This window comes from Pseudochaenichthys georgianus, chromosome 22, assembly GCF_902827115.2.
Source record: "Pseudochaenichthys georgianus chromosome 22, fPseGeo1.2, whole genome shotgun sequence".
Classification (NCBI taxonomy): domain Eukaryota; kingdom Metazoa; phylum Chordata; class Actinopteri; order Perciformes; family Channichthyidae; genus Pseudochaenichthys; species Pseudochaenichthys georgianus.
In genome coordinates, this window is record NC_047524.1 from 13003855 (window position 1) to 13021534 (window position 17680).

The following is a 17680-nucleotide window of genomic DNA, read 5'->3' on the forward strand; positions in this document are numbered from 1 at the left end:
ATACTTTTCTGAAACCGAAGATTTAAACCCAATGGATGCAATTTGTTGACGTTTCCTTAGACGATTTATAGCATGAGAACAGTGTGCCTGCCTCCTGTCTGAAAGACGATACTCAGGGCAAAAAGTAAATCACCACCGTGCATTGGCTGACCAGAGGGTGACGATGTTCTACATAGAAACAAATTGACAGGGTGGTTTAAGAGAAACCTTGTGCGTGTTTGCTACTTTTGTACTGCTAGCGATTGTTTATGCACCCAAATCATACACACATGCTATAGTACAACTATTTAACATCTTGTGTTTGTCTTTTTAATGTAATAACAGATGCAGAAACTGAAAAACAACGCATGTTTCGTTGGTGATGGATGCATCTACACTACAGTATGTGGGCCAAGTCAAGTCAGGTCAACAAGGTAGAAAAGGTAAGAGCACTTTACAGGCTACAGAAAAACATCTATGGGTAAGAGTCCCTTTAGTTCCTGAATAAGTTTTGAAGGAAATTATCACTAAATTCTATGTGACATTGACATGTTGAGGAATATTTTACTTTTGTTGGTTTCTGTTGTTTTTTTGAAAAAAATGTAAAGGTAATAGGGAAATGTAGGTACCCAAATCCTGCCAGGGCAATACAAAGAAAAAGTTTTAAAGAATTGGACATAGCATTAACTACCTTATATTAAAAATAATAGGATAAGTATACAGATAACGTAGTATCTTATGTCACAAATCAATTGATAAATAAGAGCCAATATTATTGCCATATTTTAGTTTAACACATGTTTATACGTCTATAAATCTGAATGTAAGATGTATACATTTATAAGTATACAGCACATATTTTCTAAGCAGAAACAGCAAAGCAAAGACAAGTTAATTTCTTAAAATGTCCGTCTTAGTGTAAAGTCACTAGTCATTAGCTGGACTAATTTAAAGGATCAATATTAAAAAAAAAAAAAAAGATGATGATGTATAGATTCACACACCACTGCTTCTATTAGTGCACACTTGCTAATAAGAAAGTATATATATGAAACACTGCAGCTGCACGCTGTGTCTTCTGCTGAACTATTACTTAATCTGGTTAACGCTGCCAACTAGCGGTGACAGCTTGCTCTCCCTCTCCCCCTGTGTAGTGTGTTACTACATCAACAGAGATTGTGGTCAGAACGACAAAAAGCCCACCCCTCTCCAAGGGATGTATACCAATAATTCCAAAAAGGCCAGTGAGGCTTCTACAATCAAGTGTAGATTTACCCTTTAAAAGTCCGATATCAGTCGATCCTTATAACTTGGATTTAGTTAATCAAACACATGCTCATATTATGTAGTAAGTTAGATGTAATGCGTTTATTATGAGGTTGTTTGTCAAAATTATGTTGTATGTTATTCTAATAAGATATTCACAAGAAGTGCAATTTAAATTATTTCTCTTCATTTCACTTGCCTCTAGCATGACTCTTATTTATATCTAACTCATTGGAACACCACTAGGCTCAGAGTAATTCCAGTACAAAAACTAAAAGATCATTGTTTAAATCATAGATAGTTTGGTAGTAGTTTAGTTTGGTAGCTGTTTTATTTGCTGCCAGGTCAGCAGGACTAGTGTACAGAACGATGCACAAATCTGAAACACAAACAATCCCCAACATTACTTACACCAATTTTCAGATTGACGTCCATGGATCTAACCCAAATTCATGGTTTTATAATCCAACCGTTCAGTCTGCTGAAACAAAAAAAGAGGGTTGGCAAATGGCTGGTGACGTCTGCGCTGTGATGATCTTTGATTGGCTTATTCAGACGGACAGCGCGCCTTGACAGACAAAAAGTAGTGCAGCCTCAAATGTGTCACTAAAATGAAAAATCACTATAATCACCTATTTTGTGTGTGATTAACAGACTGACTGTGTATTTTATGCATTAACTGACAAAACTGTGGAACATTATTGTTGAAGAATAATTCAAATATTAAGAAAGTGAGTTTTGTAAATATCACATAAATATTTCTGATTTTCAAAAAATATTGACAAGTGTGCGATCAGAATGAATGTATTTTTTTTGTGCATTATCTGACAACTGTGGACCAAATCATTGTTGAAAAATACTTAAGAAAGTCAGTTTTGTTGGCTAAATATTATATTTTGCATATTCGATTAACTATGTCGATTTCTAGGTCAATAGTCTATAAAGCTTTGTTGGCCTTATTTCTCCTGGAATCGTCAACACATCCACCTGTGTTGCTATTATTTGGAGCATCTAAAAATATTCCCAAGTGTGAGTCCCCTGAGAGAAAACAGGAACAGACAGCAGGAAAACAACTCGTATCATAAAAACCCTCCAACTGTATTCCTGCAAACAACAACAAACAGATATGCATAAATGTTCCCTTTTTGGCAGAGATTGTTGAAATGCCAGACACGAGACTCCTGCATCAAAAGGAGCTGAGGAGCCTTTCACATCACACACACAGAGCTCCCTCTCTGCATCTCTAAACCGGTGACCTTACAAATGAGCGTGCCGCATCATTGTGAGAATTGGTGTTTCTGGGCGGTGCAAAGTGGAGTAGAGCACATCAGAGTGCAGGATATCTGAGCATAGCAGAGCACAGAGAGGCAGGCACATCCGCCGCTGGAGGGATCAAATATGTACCATCTGACACTCAAGGATTTATGGGTTTAGTCAAAATTGCTTTTCCCACTGTGGAGATTAAGCACCGTAGGATGTTTTCCACTCAGGCCGTAGAATAGCTGAGCGTAGCTGCTGCTGCTGCTGTTGCTGCTGTTCCTCCCTCTTCTCCCTCTTATCAGCTCCGGCGCTGGAGAAGGGAATGTCTCAGCAAGGCAGAGTGCTCCGAACCCTTGAGGGGAAAATATTCTGACTGACAGGAGAGGTGCGTCCTCTGGGGAATGTGAACCATGCAGGTGGATGCTGTTCTTGTGCTCTTCTGTGTTTGGCTCGCCGGTGGTGCCTCTGGGAGGATGACCCAGTCGAGGGGTCACAAGCTGGAGACCTACACACAGAGCAGGTAATGTCAAAGGACGCACCAAGACAAACACTGGAACGCATGTTTTTATTCTCTCAACAGCATGTATGAGTGTTTGAAATAGGCTTTGCCTGCAAGTGTTGGTTATTTATTTTTCCTGCGAGGGCTTTATTATGTTCTTTTAGGTGCTTTTATATGTTTACACCATGTTGTCCCGAGTTTCCCGTGTCACCTGTGTTGCTCCCTCCCCCTCAGAAAACATACTTATTCAGACAGCAGATTGGAGAGGAGAGCGAGGGGGAGAGAGGGAGACCTAAATCCCCACATCTATTTATGCCCTGCTACTGAGTGCTATGTTCTTTTGCCCCACAACTGCTGCAGGCCAGTTCATATCCCCACTGGCAGCAGTTGTAGCCAATGTCACATCCAGGTTGTTATGTAGGCTAATTGCTCCCGTGTTAATGCATCCAATGGATCAGATGTTTTAGTTGGACACCAAACTAGACCAGGGGGCCGTTCGAGCACCCTTACTTCTCCATATTATTGATTGAAATGGTTTTAACATTTGACGGATTCATGTAGAAAGGTTGATATTGTGTGTTTGTTGAACATTTTATCTGCTGTTAAGTGCAGGGAGCAGTATGTGATGGGCAGTTGGACATACCTGTGATGGAAGAAAAGTCAAATTAACACCTAAAAAAACCAAACTTGTGGCATCTGAGTCTTTGTGACCCACATTAGACATTTTTATCATTTGATGCTGATATAAAGATTTGTAATACAACATTTTGGGCACATAATCAAATATCAAGATAATGATGGACAGATGTATTTGTTTGTGTACATTTGTATTTAGAAAGCTAAATGCTTAAATACATGTCAACATTGGCATTAATATTAGAACTTTGAATGATTTTAATATTCAATACTGTCGTTTACAAAGTAGGTTCGCAAGAAACAATTACTTTTCAAATTTGATTAATTGGTTGAACATTTTTTAAACAATCGTATACAAACAAAAACATGCCCTTCACATGTTCCCAAAGTGAATGTCTTGTTAAATCAAAAACCCAAATATATTCAGTTCACTATCAAAAAAGACCAGAAACCGCGCATGTCCACATTTAAGAAGTAAGAACTGAATTTGTAATTTTTCTTAAGAAGGACCCGAAATATTTATTCGACCTTGATTTATTGAATTTGAAAATAGTTCCACTCTCACAGCTGCTGGTTGAAGGGAACAACATGTACAGATGCGTCCTTACTCAGTGAAGAAAATGTGACTTTAGACTACAAAACAAAACAGTCTTGGATGTTCATTAGAAATGCAAATTAGATCATCATTTCAGTGAGTCAGTTACATATGCAGAACATTTCGAAGCATAATCAAACATCTGCAAGGTCTTTAAAAAGATAACTGTTTACACGCACAGCAAAAACGCCACAAGGCATTTTAACGCCATCCTCAGAAGGCTTTGAACACCTGTCGAGTGCTGTGAGCAAAGACATAACTCACACATTTAAGGTCATTTTCATTATTTAGGAATCACATTTTAGTTTGGTTGATGAAATGTCCAAGTTGATGTCTCGTTTATCTCATCAACAGTCAGTGCACTGTCACAAAGGACAAAGATACATACAAAATAAGGAAAAAAGTAAACATGTTGCATCCACAAATCCCCACAAAACAGAATGATTGGACTCTTTTCCAGCATTTACATCTACAAATTCAAATGTTCTCTCTGAAAAATCAGCTCAACTATATCCTGAGGTCCTCCAGTGAGAAACTGTCCCTGCATTAATCTCTGGTGAAGATTTTCCCAAGCAGGCGAATTACAGCAGTAATGCTATCAGCGTTGAATGATTTGCATCCAATTAATATATTCATCAAACCCTGTCGAATCATTAATCTCTCTGCCTTCCAAATGAGCGTGCCGCATCATTGTTGATGCTGGTTTATAAAGCACTGAATGGTTTAGGCCCAAAATACATTACTGACCTCCTGCTAAACTATGAACCATCCAGATCTCTCAGGTCTTCAGGGACTGGTCAGCTTTCTGTCCCCAGAGTCAGAACTAAACATGGTAAAGCAGCGTTCAGTTATTATGCTCCAAATATCTGGAACAAACTCCCAGAAACCTGCAGGTCCGCTGCAACTCTTACTACTTTTAAATCCAGGCTGAAGACTTTTCTTTTTGTCGCTGCTTTTAATTGAACTTTTCATATCTTAAACTGCACTGTAACTTTTATCCATGTACTTTTTCTAAACGTAATTAAACTCCATGACATTTATGAGAGGGACTGCTCGAAAGCAGAGATATTTGGAATATCTGGCATCGACGGAGGGTCCGATTGTGAATGTCATGCGAGCAAAATATGGTGAAGAAAGTCTGTCTAAATTAAATCATATTTTAGACTGCACTGTAACTTTTATCCATGTATTTTTCCTTAATGTTTATTTTATTAGCACTGTAACTTTTATCCATGTACTTTTTCTTGTAATGTTTAATTGAACTATTCATATTTTAGACTGCACTGTAACTTTTATCCATGTATTTTTCCTTAATGTTTATTTTATTAGCTTTTCTTTTTTAATGCTTAATGTCTTTCATTTCTTTTTTGTAAAGCACTTTGAATTACCCTGCGTCGAAAAGTGCTATATAAATAAACTTGCCTTGCCTTGCCTTGCCTTGCCTTGCCTTGCCTTGCCTTGCCTTCAGATACAGTATCATTTTTAATGCTATAACTGTTGTTATTTATAGATCACAGGCGACGTCTAACGGCAGTCTGCTATTAGCAGTCTCATCCGTTTAGAGAAATAAAGCGGTTTGACACCTGCTGGTTCTTTTATAAGCAAAAACGGTCAGAGCACATAATACTGAATATGTTATTTAACAGCTCTCTTTAAATCTAAACACTCCTCCAAAGTGTTATTTAAAGTGTTTATCTCAGCCCTGATGTGATTAAGATGAGCATTGAGGAGCACATCGTAATCATCTGTGGAAAATCTTCAAAAGACGGAGAGCGGCTCAAAGTTGCAATCTCTAAACCAGTTTTGCCTTGTTTTTCCCCCTAGTTAAAAGTCCTCTCACATCATGTCTTCTCTCTGCTGTGCTGACACACAGTCGGAGAATACAGATCAAATGTAAATCTGTCATTCCTCTTTCAGCATGGGAGGGAACATCTCATATGCAGAAGAAGAGGAACCTTTCTTCTCCTTGTTTTTCATCGCTGCACTCCTCCTCTCTTGGAGTGTGAAATTGAGAAAGCGGCTTGATGCTGCTGGCGTGCGTTGTGGGAGTTTTCCCCACATTACTTACATTTTCTTTTCACTCGCTGCCTTGAAGAGGAACCAGAGAGAGGGATACGTGTAGGACTGCAGAGTCCCACACATCAAATATATGAAGAGAAAATGCTCATGAGTTATAAAGATACATTAGAACGGTCGTTGGATGACTTTAAAAAAAAATGACTCATGCTCCTATTTTCCATTTTCATTCTTAGTTTTGTATTTTACACACCTCCAAGTAAACATGGGTTGTCAAAGTGCCAATTCAGAGAGCCAGCCTATCAAGACACACAGTCAGCCACTTTCACCAAGCAGTCCTTAACAAAGGCACGACTCTCTACGCATAGCAATTTGGTGAGACACCACAAAACTGTTTTAGCTTGTTTGACAGTCAGTGTGAGCACTGACTGTCGAACAGAAACACCTGAAGAAACTGTGCAAGCTTACATGTGTGCTTCTCACCCATAAAACTGCCCAAGGATGTTGCAATCGTTAAAAATGCATTTTTCCTGAAACCTTATTTTCTGCTTTTTTCTCCTTCTCACCTCCACCACTGACTTTCCCACTAAAATGAATTGCTCCTGACGTGCCATGTAACCATTTGCTTTCTAGAAGTTGTCCTTTCCAACCTGAAATATGTCTGTATTGGGCACAGTATTGCAGAACGGGAATGGACCGCGGATTATTGAAATGTAATGCGTGTCACGTTCAGGGGTCACAAAATGTCTCGCTGTTAGCCTCCGGGCAGCACTTTGAGCGACTCTGGTGTAGTGCATAGCAATAAACTCATCTAAATTTCAAAGCTGTAACTTGCTAGCTACATATTTATCAAAAAATACAAAAACAGGCTTTTCCAAATGTTATCCAATTCCCTTGATCTACAGTGTAGTTGTGGATCTCCTTGTAGACGTATTCACATATTCAATGAAATAATCAATACCTCCGGTTTCTTCCCTGTTAGGGTTTAAACATTCATTTCCTTTTGGTCAACTTAAGGTTTTCTGTGTCCCAGATGACCTCTGCAGGAATCTGGCCCATTGACCCAGATGCAGCGGTGGGGTTAGGGGGGGGGGGGGGGGGTTAGAAACCAGCTGCTGGACGCATACGAGGAGCACCCACTGCCCACAGAGCTCTGCGGCTAGCCAGAAAACCCCTCTTCCTTGGTTTGGTTTGTCTGTTTTTCTCGTTGTCCCTTCATCTCTCCCTCCTCTTTCTCTCTTTCTATGGTTTTTCCTTTATGCACGTCTGTGGTTGTCATAGGGATGTGTCCCTCTCTGTCACAGCTTGCTCTGCTCTAATAATCCATTTTAGTGTTTTTGGAAATCTTTTTTGCTCCTTCTCTCTCTGCCTGACTAAAACACAATCACGCTTGAACAGTAGAAGAGCTGGCTTACTCTTTACCAGATGTGATGAGAAAAGGTGGACTGGAGTAAAGATTCAAAACCAACAACAAATATATACATCATTGTACCCTACTCTGAAACAATGAATTTATGTGGGTTGACTAATGCGGCTGAGCTTCTTACCTATTACAACTGCAAATGAAAAACCTTGTAAAATAAAGGTACAACTGGATTTAAATTAAATATATCAACAACTCCAACTTGTTCTAATGTTTTGCTGCTGACATATGTTACAGATGTTTATCATTTATGTTTTTGTTACCGTTAACGCATTAGGTCGCGAAGAGAGACCAGGATGGACGGGAGTGGAGGTCAAAAAACCGGAAAGTGAGTTTTCTAAACCTCTGATGAAAAAATTACCACAGTCCAATTTATTCTTTGGATTTTCCAGTTGGACATATAAGCACCACACAATGTATCCCTAAAGCTCAATGACATGTTTTACCTTCTTTTTCACAGTCCCATTTACAAACGGAGTGCAGACATGACAAAAACTCTGATGACAAAATCCGAGCAGCTCCTGAGAATAGACGACCACGATTTCACCATGAGGCCAGCCTTTGGAGGTCAGAAAGGAAATGAAATGTTACTTCCAAAAGAGCTTTTAAATAAAAGGGTTGTATTTGTATAGCTCAGACATACTGTGTGCACAGTGTATAGGCTGCATGTTAAACTGGATGAGATCCGTGCAGTAACAATCCCATAAGCTCCTACAGATCTTAATGACACCATGCAAGCTGCCCCTGACATTCAACTGCATTCTTTACATCACATGCTTAATCCATGTCTTTTGCATCATTAGTGTATATAACAATGTTTTAATGTAAGTAAAGCTCACAGGCTTTGGTTTTTACTAGAATATGGTAATGACATTTATATTTATAATCCTTTTAGCCATCGTTATCTTTTTATTCGTCATTAGACATAAGGCTTGGAAAAGAGAAACATGTGCTGTTTTTATCAGACCACTCCTACTTTTAATTACACCACAATCTGCCGCTGATAACTTTCCAAGTGACCTCTCGCAGGATCTTTTTTGCTCAGCTGCAAGTTAAAAGGAGAGCTGGATTTTATCAACTGCGACATCTACTTTGATCCCTTGTTTTGATGGATGAGGATGTAGAATACTAAGTCTCTACAGGGTCAAAAGTAAAATCCCAGCTAGGTTGACACAGATGTGGTGCAAGCAGATGCTCTACATTGTTTCTGTTGTTTGTTTGTTTTGGGAGCAAAGATTTAAACAAGCTCTGTTTTAGTTGCCTTATATGTTTAACACACTGTCACAGCCATTAAACGCTCAACAAGCGTCTATGCAGAGAAATAACACGTGTTATGCAATCCTGACATGAGTCCTTTTATTTCAGGTCCTCCAATTCCAGTTGGAGTTGATGTTCAGGTTGAAAGTCTGGACACAATCTCTGAGGTCGATATGGTGAGTAATAAAGGGCCTGGGGGTATACAGCTGATGTTAGATAGCACAGGAAAGAGTTACTTACTGTAGCAATCACACCAAAGGTTTCATATGATCTAATATTGAAGGAAAAGTACACATTTAAGAGGAAAGACAAAAAAAGATTTGCATTTTATTTCCTTTCCGTTAATCATCTCGCAATCCGACCTTTTCATATTGAGACCCTTTAGAGAGGCATGACCCCTAGGTTTGGACTCTTAACAGCCCGAGCTTATAAAAAGTTGATAAACTAGCTCCTCCTTGCAACCGTTACCTTATTTATTGACATTAGCTGATAATACTGTATTTTTATTTAATTAAGATTTTGAATGCAGGACCTTTACTTGCCATGAAGTATTTTTATTTAATTGGTTCTTGTACTTAATGAAAGCATTTGAGAACCAGCTTCTTGCTTCCTGTAGGACTTCACCATGACTCTGTACCTGCGTCACTACTGGAAGGACGAGCGGCTGTCCTTCCCGAGCACCAACAACCAGAGCATGACCTTCGACAGCCGCCTGGTGAAGAAGATCTGGGTCCCCGACATGTTCTTCGTCCACTCCAAGCGATCTTTCATCCACGACACCACGACCGATAACGTCATGCTGAGGGTTTACCCCGACGGAAACGTCCTCTACAGTCTCAGGTAAACATATCTAGGGTGCATGAACCTATAGCTGAGGAGCCAACTGAACCTAAAATAAACAATATATCAAATATATCCTACAGAAAGATATTATTCAGTAGGAAAGGTCTGTATATTTAAAACATGACATTTGAGATAATGACTTTGATACCAGTTTTTTTTAACAATAAAAGGCCAAAGAGAAAAGCGTATTTCCCTGTAGTCTAAACAAAAAAACATCCCAATAAAAAAGCTTTAAATAATAAATTTAAAATAAAGCAATGCCAACAGACTGAAAAAATTACCAAAATTGGCAAATGAGAAGATCGCATAGCAGTCATTTTAACTTTTAAAGGTCACCTCTGATGGGAAAATGGTGGAAGAGGAAGGGAAGAGGGGAAAAGAGACTTATAATACAGGAAGAGAATACATAGTTAAAAAAAGAAACGTTTATAAAAACACATATCCTTATTTTCTTGGTTTCAGTCAGCTAAAAACACAGCCTATGTACACACAGTTGTCATTTTACCCGTCGTCCTTGCTGGTACTCATTTTCTTTGGTTCTCTGCTGGTCTTCCTGCAGAGTCACTGTCACTGCCATGTGCAACATGGACCTCAGCCGCTTCCCTCTGGACACCCAGACCTGCTCGCTGGAGATCGAGAGCTGTGAGTGCATTTATAAATAGATCGAGCAATATTTTAGAAAGACAGCAATATGTCAATTAAATGATCAGGTATCAAAGTGTCCTACACGACAAAGTATCGGAAGAATGTAATGTGTTCTCCCATGTTTATGTTTTCCAGATAACTATCTCACTGACCTTTTTGTAGTGCCATTAATATGACAAACATCTCCCTGATATTCAAGAAATGGCTATATTTACTGAGGACATTGCCACCCCTTTTACAATTTCCTTGCAAAATGTTGCTTTTGCACTCTCCTCAGGCCAAAATGTCAAGTTTGCTCACCAGATATCTCATGAAATCTGTGATATATGATTATATGTGATGCCAAAACCTCGCCTCTAGCATCACCCTCTCAGCTCCTCTGCTAATAGGCTCTAAAACTGTCAGAATCACACGATGCGAGCGATGAACATTGAAGTCTCTAGGGACTGCTAGAGGTGCTTTAGAATTGTGAAAACTCATTTTAAATCTTCGCACATTTTGTTCACATTAAAACCGAGCAAATGTGAAACTAAATCTGTCCTGATTTGATTTCTCACAGATATACTCACTTCTCCTTCTTCTCCCCTCCAGATGCGTACACAGATGACGACTTGATGTTGTACTGGAAGAAGGGCAACGAATCCCTGAACACGGACGAAAGAATATCTCTGTCCCAGTTCCTCATCCAGAAATTTCACACCACCACTAAGCTGGCTTTCTACAGCAGCACAGGTATCCACAACAAGCACTTCTAAGACATACAGTATACCCAACTGATTATGCAAATGTCTGCTTTGTGCATTAAAAACGAAATCACAATTAAAACTTACAATGAGTGCTATTTGACTTTTAAAGCCTTTTCCTACTAAAGGATCAAGTCTTCCTGACATGTATTTTGAATGACACACCAGGAAGTATACGCTAAAATATAATCCTTGCCAAACAAAATAAATCAAACTCCTGTCAAACATTGTAGTGCCGCTGTGAAAGCCCTGCAGCTTCCTTAAAACCACATGTCACTGTCTAGCTCCGATCCCTCCCTGCAACAGCTTGAAACCGCCGCTTTCAGTATTTGTGCTGTGTAACGGCAGATAAAATAACACAATGTTATTATTTCTTCTTCCCAGGCTGGTACAATCGCTTGTACATCCACTTCACCCTGCGGCGCCACATCTTCTTCTTCCTGCTGCAGACCTACTTCCCGGCCACTCTGATGGTCATGTTGTCCTGGGTGTCCTTCTGGATCGACCGCAGGGCCGTCCCGGCCAGGGTGCCACTCGGTAGGAAGGAGCTCCTCTCATAGGGCGACGTATCAGCGGAAAAACTTAGCTCAAAGAGAATATTAAGTGTGGAGAAGTGGATTATTCCCAGCTAAATGGGGTAGCTGGATAAGACAAGATGTACTTTTTCGATTTTTTTTTTCCCCCCGTTATAGCAGCAAGGCATTTCACATAATTAGAAATTAAAAAGAGTCGAAAATAAACAATTATAAAATAGAAACATCTCAAAATAGAAAATAAAACGCAACTAAAAAAGTAAAAAATATACAAGTTGACCGTGAAGATAAAACATCTGTAAACTATCTCAGAAATAAAACACTATTGAAGGGCCAAGTTACAGTTTACACAATATACACTGTTGCCCACTGTGATTTAATTTTCACTGTGACATGTTTGGAAGAGATTGATCAATCACCTTTTGAGAAGATATACACTTTATCTATCAAGAGTAAATCACATTGTCACAAATTAATCGTTTCATCAGAAGAGGTAGCAAATATTTTATTCCAACTTTATGGGCAACAGTGTGAAAGTAGGATATGATTTACATAGGGGAGAATAGTGAAACACATTTTGGGCATAATCATTTTTATTAAGAAATATGGTAAAGAGCTAATCAACGTGACTTAACATTGACAGTTAAATAACACAATTCAAACATAATAATAACATAATTAAAGCATAAAGTTTAAACCCCAAAAACATAGCATTTGAGAGACAAACCCCCAAAAGAAGACAGGAAAAAAGAGATTTAAGAGAGTTGTTTTTTTAAGGCTCTTATTAAAGAACTCATCAGAATTAAACCACCCTGAATATTTATGAATCTTGTCTAGCTTCAGAAAGGACAAGATACCATCGAGCACTGGAGGGAGCTTTAGAAGACTCCCAGTGAGAGGATGGCGTCATGCCACCAGGAAGGAAGTGAAAGGCATTTCTTAGAGGCCAAATAAGGGAATACAAGGAGACATTTAAAATGGTTGGAAGTATTTTTGAAATAGTGTCAAAGTAGTTCTGCCAGTTGCAAATTAATGTTGGGCCAGAAAAGTTTTTAAGGGTTGGATGGAAGCATGACATGTGTCTCAACTATCGGGAATACATCGTGAAAATCAAGCTTTGGAAAAATGGACCCAAGCACTGTGTCAGTGGGAAATGAGTGAGTGGGGATTTTGTTAAGAGCAGCAACTCACAACCGACCCTCCTGATTTATCCTCAGTTTTTTTCTCTGCAGAGAGCTTTACAGAGCGTTTCGACACTGATAGTTAAAATACTAGATCAGAAGGCAGGGCAATATGGAAAAACGGTTATACAGTATAATGTAGCCCTTTCTATGGTATTTATCATTCTTTTTCAGCTTCCCAGCCCAGTGTAAATCAGCGCTTTGATGTGTTTGTGTGTTTTACTCCAGGCATCACCACAGTGCTAACCATGTCCACCATCATCACCGGGGTCAACGCCTCCATGCCCCGCGTCTCCTACATCAAGGCGGTGGACATTTACCTCTGGGTCAGTTTTGTCTTTGTGTTCCTGTCGGTGATAGAGTACGCGGCGGTCAACTACCTGTCCACCGTGCAGGAGAGGAAAGAGAGGAAACTGAGGGAGAGAGTAAGTATTATTTTTGTGAATTTTTAACTGAAGTTAAAAACACAGTTAACCAATGAAATGTTTGTCTTTTATGATTCACGTACACAGTTTAACATTACCAAACCAGAGCAATATTAACTCTGCTTTACTACATTACAAACAGTACTTAAAAAAACATTAAAATAACTCAATTATTGGGCACATTTTCTTAAGACTAAACAAATAAGAGTAAAAACTGCTTGTGAGGAAATCACGTCATACAGGGTGTAAATAATAAATGTGTAACTGACTCAATCTTTCCTTAAAATAAGGAAGCAACAGAAAGCTCTGATGTTTTTTTAATTAATTATTAAGTAACATTTTCATATTTTGTAATGCTGAAATGTCCTTCACACAGCGTATACAGTTGTATTTAAACCCTTTAACAACCATGCTATATGTTTAAAGGGGACAAATTATGATAACTCTATTGTTGAGTGCTTCATAAACATCTGCAAATCTGGAGTGCATACAGTACCAACCCAAAAAAAAAAAAAAAGAGTAACTATTCTGTTTCTTTTTTGATGCCTTTATCAGAAAACATGAGATTCAGTATGAGAACAATTATGTGTTGCTAGTAGAAACCAGAAATACAAGTAGGAGCCTTAATTAAGCATAACGTGTCCTCTTTGGTGGTAAACATGGAATAAATATACTTTATAGACTACTAAAAAATCGAATCCAACCATTTTAAATCATTTTACGGACTGATATGAATAACCCAAGTGTTAAACGGTCTACTGATGAAAGCTGAGTTGCTGTAATAGCTTCAGATAAGAAAGGTGTTCTCATGAAAAGCCAGCAAAGAGACAGCTGAGGTTAAATGCAACATCTCCAGACTCCGCCCATCCCTTTCTCAATCAAACACTGAAGTCCTGGTCAATGCATTTGTCACGTCCCGCATCGACTACTGTAACGCCATCCTCTCAGGCATTCCCACCAAGCTCATCAATAAACTACAAATCATACAGAACTCTGCAGCCCGCATCATCACCGGCACCAAGGCCTCAGAACACATCACCCCCATCCTCATCCAACTCCACTGGCTCCCCATTCAATCCCGTATCAACTTCAAAAACCTACTGTTCACTTACAAAGCCCTACATAACCTGGCCCCCCCCTATCTGGCTGACCTTCTTCAGGAGTACACCCCCTCTCGCTCCCTCCGCTCCTCCTCTGCTGGTCTGCTAACCGTCCCCACCCCACGCCTCGTCACCATGGGTGCTCGGGCTTTTAGCTGCACTGCTCCCAGACTCTGGAACTCCCTCCCCCCGCACATCCGACAGTCAGACACAATCACCATATTCAAATCCCAATTAAAAACCCACCTGTTCAAATCTGCCTACTCACTGTAGTGCTCCCCATTATATGTTTCATTTGTGTCCACTTGATTGTCTCCTCCATGATTTCGTGTTTGTGTTTTTATCATGTTCTGTTGCCTATTAGCGTTTTATTTTGTAACAAATTGTACGATGTCCTTGGGTGTCATGAAAGGCGCCTAAAATAAAATGTATTATTATTATTAAGCTCTCTCTAAGTCAAAACAGCACTTGGCTGACCTGATTTTATATCCAAATATTTTATACATTGAATTATTTCAAAACCGGTGGAAGCATGAATACTTTATGGGCATTTGAAATAAACAGATACATATTTTCTAAATTGGCTCAGTTTAAGCTTCTCTCGGGCTACGGCATATTATTTCTGAGACTACAGCTTGTGTGTTACTGTTCTTCATCTGCCAAATGCCGCAGCATCTGGAGCCAAATTGCCCACGTACCCCGAGGAACATTTCCAGCATAAACATCCTTCGTTCTATAAATGTTTCAAGCCAAAGTGATTTAAAGTCACTCAGTGTGTAGAAAAATAACATTTAACAAACTAATGGATTTATATTCTTTGTTTCAGTGTATGACTTTACAATGAACAGAATTCAGAGTGTCAAAATGACTTTGTTCTTTTTCCTCCTCCAGCTGCCGTGTACATGCGGCATTGGTAACCCTGACGACATGATGATCGACCCCCAGATCACTGGCTATGGGTCCATGGATGTCAACAACACGGGGAATTATGGGATGCCGGTGAACGGCGGTCGCCAGGACAGAATGTTGGCCCAGGTGTCTCTGAATGACCCGCAGATCACAGGCCAGGTGAAGGCCTCCAGAGGCTACGTGAACGTTTGGATAGATACCCACGCTATAGACAAGTACTCCAGGGTTATGTTTCCTGGAGCGTACATCCTCTTTAACATCATCTATTGGTCCATCTACTCATAACCCGGGGATGCAGAAGATGATGATGAGACTCCAGGAGCAGGAGGAGGAACACGTGATGCTTTTCAGACATGATGATGCATGGGGACCACTGACAGATTGGTGACCATTGCCTTCTCGACCCAGCCACTTAAAACTGGAGAATTTCAAATCAGCTACAGACGGACAGGATGGTCGACATAGCTGTTTTTATCACTCCGTCAAATCTGTGTGGTTTCATGTTGTAATTATAGACGTTTGGATATCGTTGTGTCCTGAAAACGTACTTCACAGAGAGACTCACACACATGGACCCGTGTTTCTGTGCAGCTCAACTCACTTCAGTTATCAATGCAGTGACTCTTTACAACTCTTTAATTATAATATGAACTGGAAGCGGATTACAGACACATCCCTTCTCTTTCGTATATGAACTAGACGTGACAATCAATGGCTAACTGAAAATATTCAAGATTGGTTTGTCGTTATTATATTCTAGATATCATTCTTCGTCGTAAAAATCTCAGCTCTTGGATGAGAAAAAAAAAGAATTTTCTTCTAAAAACCTGATAATGTGATTATTTTAAAGTGTTTCCTTTGCAGCACGTTAGTTTGATTCAGAATGTGTTAAATGTTCTGGTGATCTTGCAATTATTTTGCTGTCAAGGTACTTACTGTCGTGCATTTTTGTAATTCGACAAAGTTCAATATAAAGAAAAAGAGCAAAAAATGCAGTCAATAAAAACACAAATGTTAATATTTATGTTAAGTAAATCCCAAACATGAATTATGGTATTGACTTGATAAATGTACTAATTTCATATTTCAATATGTTATACAACTGAGGCTCATCTCCTCTGTTTGATGTTGTGAGGCTTTGAGGTTACAGTGACCTGTTAGTTGCTAGTGTTATCGTCTTTTTCAGCTATAAACTCTGTTTTGGTGGTTAATGACAATTTTATGACAAGAAAATCTGATATTATAGCAAACGCTGGTAAAAAATGTATCAATGGGAAACATGTTTGATAATGAGCTTACAGGTGCTGAAGAACACAATCACAATACTGTACATTTTAAATCTCCTCAGTGTAATACATGTACAGATGTAAATGGCTGTTGCTGCATGGCTGAATATTGCTTCTTTCTGAATGTTGCTTCTGAAGACATCAATTAAAATCTGCTCAAAACAGTTAAAGCTTTTGGCTACATTTTTCTGGTACAACCTCTAGAGTCTCACAATTTAATCCAATTATCCTGTTCTCCTTTACAGTATATTTAAACAGCGCTGCAGGACAAGCTTTCACAGTGATTAGACTTCGGATTGCCTCTCCTCTCTCTACAGCACAGGTCTGATATTGCTGATTAGCTTCATACCAAATAATATATATCTATAAATCCCTTATTTCACATGTGAGCAGTTAATAGTATTACAGAATATAAATATATATCCTCTGAAGTAGAGAAGTATCGATGAATATCTGATTTCTGACAGACAAGAGTATAGGTTTTCTTTCTTTTTTGTACTTGTCTTTTTTGTTCAAGTAACATCACCAAGGACAAGCTGACAATTCAAACTGTGTGCACCATTATCCTTGAATCCCTGCAGCAGAAAGAAATGAAAAGAATAAAGCATCCAAAAAGATGTCCAGAACTGGATTTTCCACCACATCTGTGACCACTCAAAGGCGCTCAAGGGAAGCAAACGTTTGAATCGACCTGTGTGCTGCTGGTGAAAACATGCTGAGAAATCTGAAGGAGTAAAAAGACCAATGGCAGAACTCAAAGCTATATCCTTTCTGTTGAGTTCATGTATGAGATACGTTCAAAAGTGTTTCTTACATTATCTACAAAAACTGTTCGTACAATTATGAACAGTGTATCAAATCACCAGTACAAAATATTGTGACGTTTTAGGCTTATCTGAATTGTGGTTCTGGATGTATAGATAGAGAGTCCACAGAACTAAGTCGGCAGCCCTGATGGCAATCTGTTTTGGCACAGAGTGATTGGAGCTAAATCTCAACACATCTTAGTTTAGCATAATAACATTTGTTAATTAGCGCTAAATGCAAAAACAATTAGACGGATGGCAAATTATTATCTTTATAA

At 39.0% G+C, this 17680-nt stretch overlaps 1 protein-coding gene across 1 annotated transcript; it reads left to right on the forward strand.

The window, feature by feature from the left end:
* The first annotated feature begins 161 nt into the window (after positions 1-161).
* LOC117468052 (gamma-aminobutyric acid receptor subunit rho-1-like) lies at positions 162-17642 on the forward strand. Its single transcript, XM_034112008.2, has 12 exons — positions 162-210; positions 325-422; positions 2808-3025; positions 7952-8002; positions 8135-8241; positions 9040-9107; positions 9548-9771; positions 10334-10416; positions 11011-11151; positions 11547-11699; positions 13105-13301; positions 15293-17642. The coding sequence occupies exons 3-12, from the start codon at positions 2916-2918 to the stop codon at positions 15593-15595; spliced, it is 1437 nt and encodes a 478-aa protein (XP_033967899.1). The 5' UTR covers positions 162-210; positions 325-422; positions 2808-2915; the 3' UTR covers positions 15596-17642.
* Positions 17643-17680: the final 38 nt, after the last annotated feature.

Bases quoted from the DNA above. Each gene is read 5' to 3' on its own strand.
- LOC117468052 (XM_034112008.2), top strand. From the start codon at position 2,916: ATGCAGGTGGATGCTGTTCTTGTGCTCTTCTGTGTTTGGCTCGCCGGT. The intron at 3,026-7,951 runs GTAATGTCAAAG...TTAACGCATTAG, and splicing joins GAGACCTACACACAGAGCAG to GTCGCGAAGAGAGACCAGGA. The intron at 13,302-15,292 runs GTAAGTATTATT...TTCCTCCTCCAG, and splicing joins AGAGGAAACTGAGGGAGAGA to CTGCCGTGTACATGCGGCAT.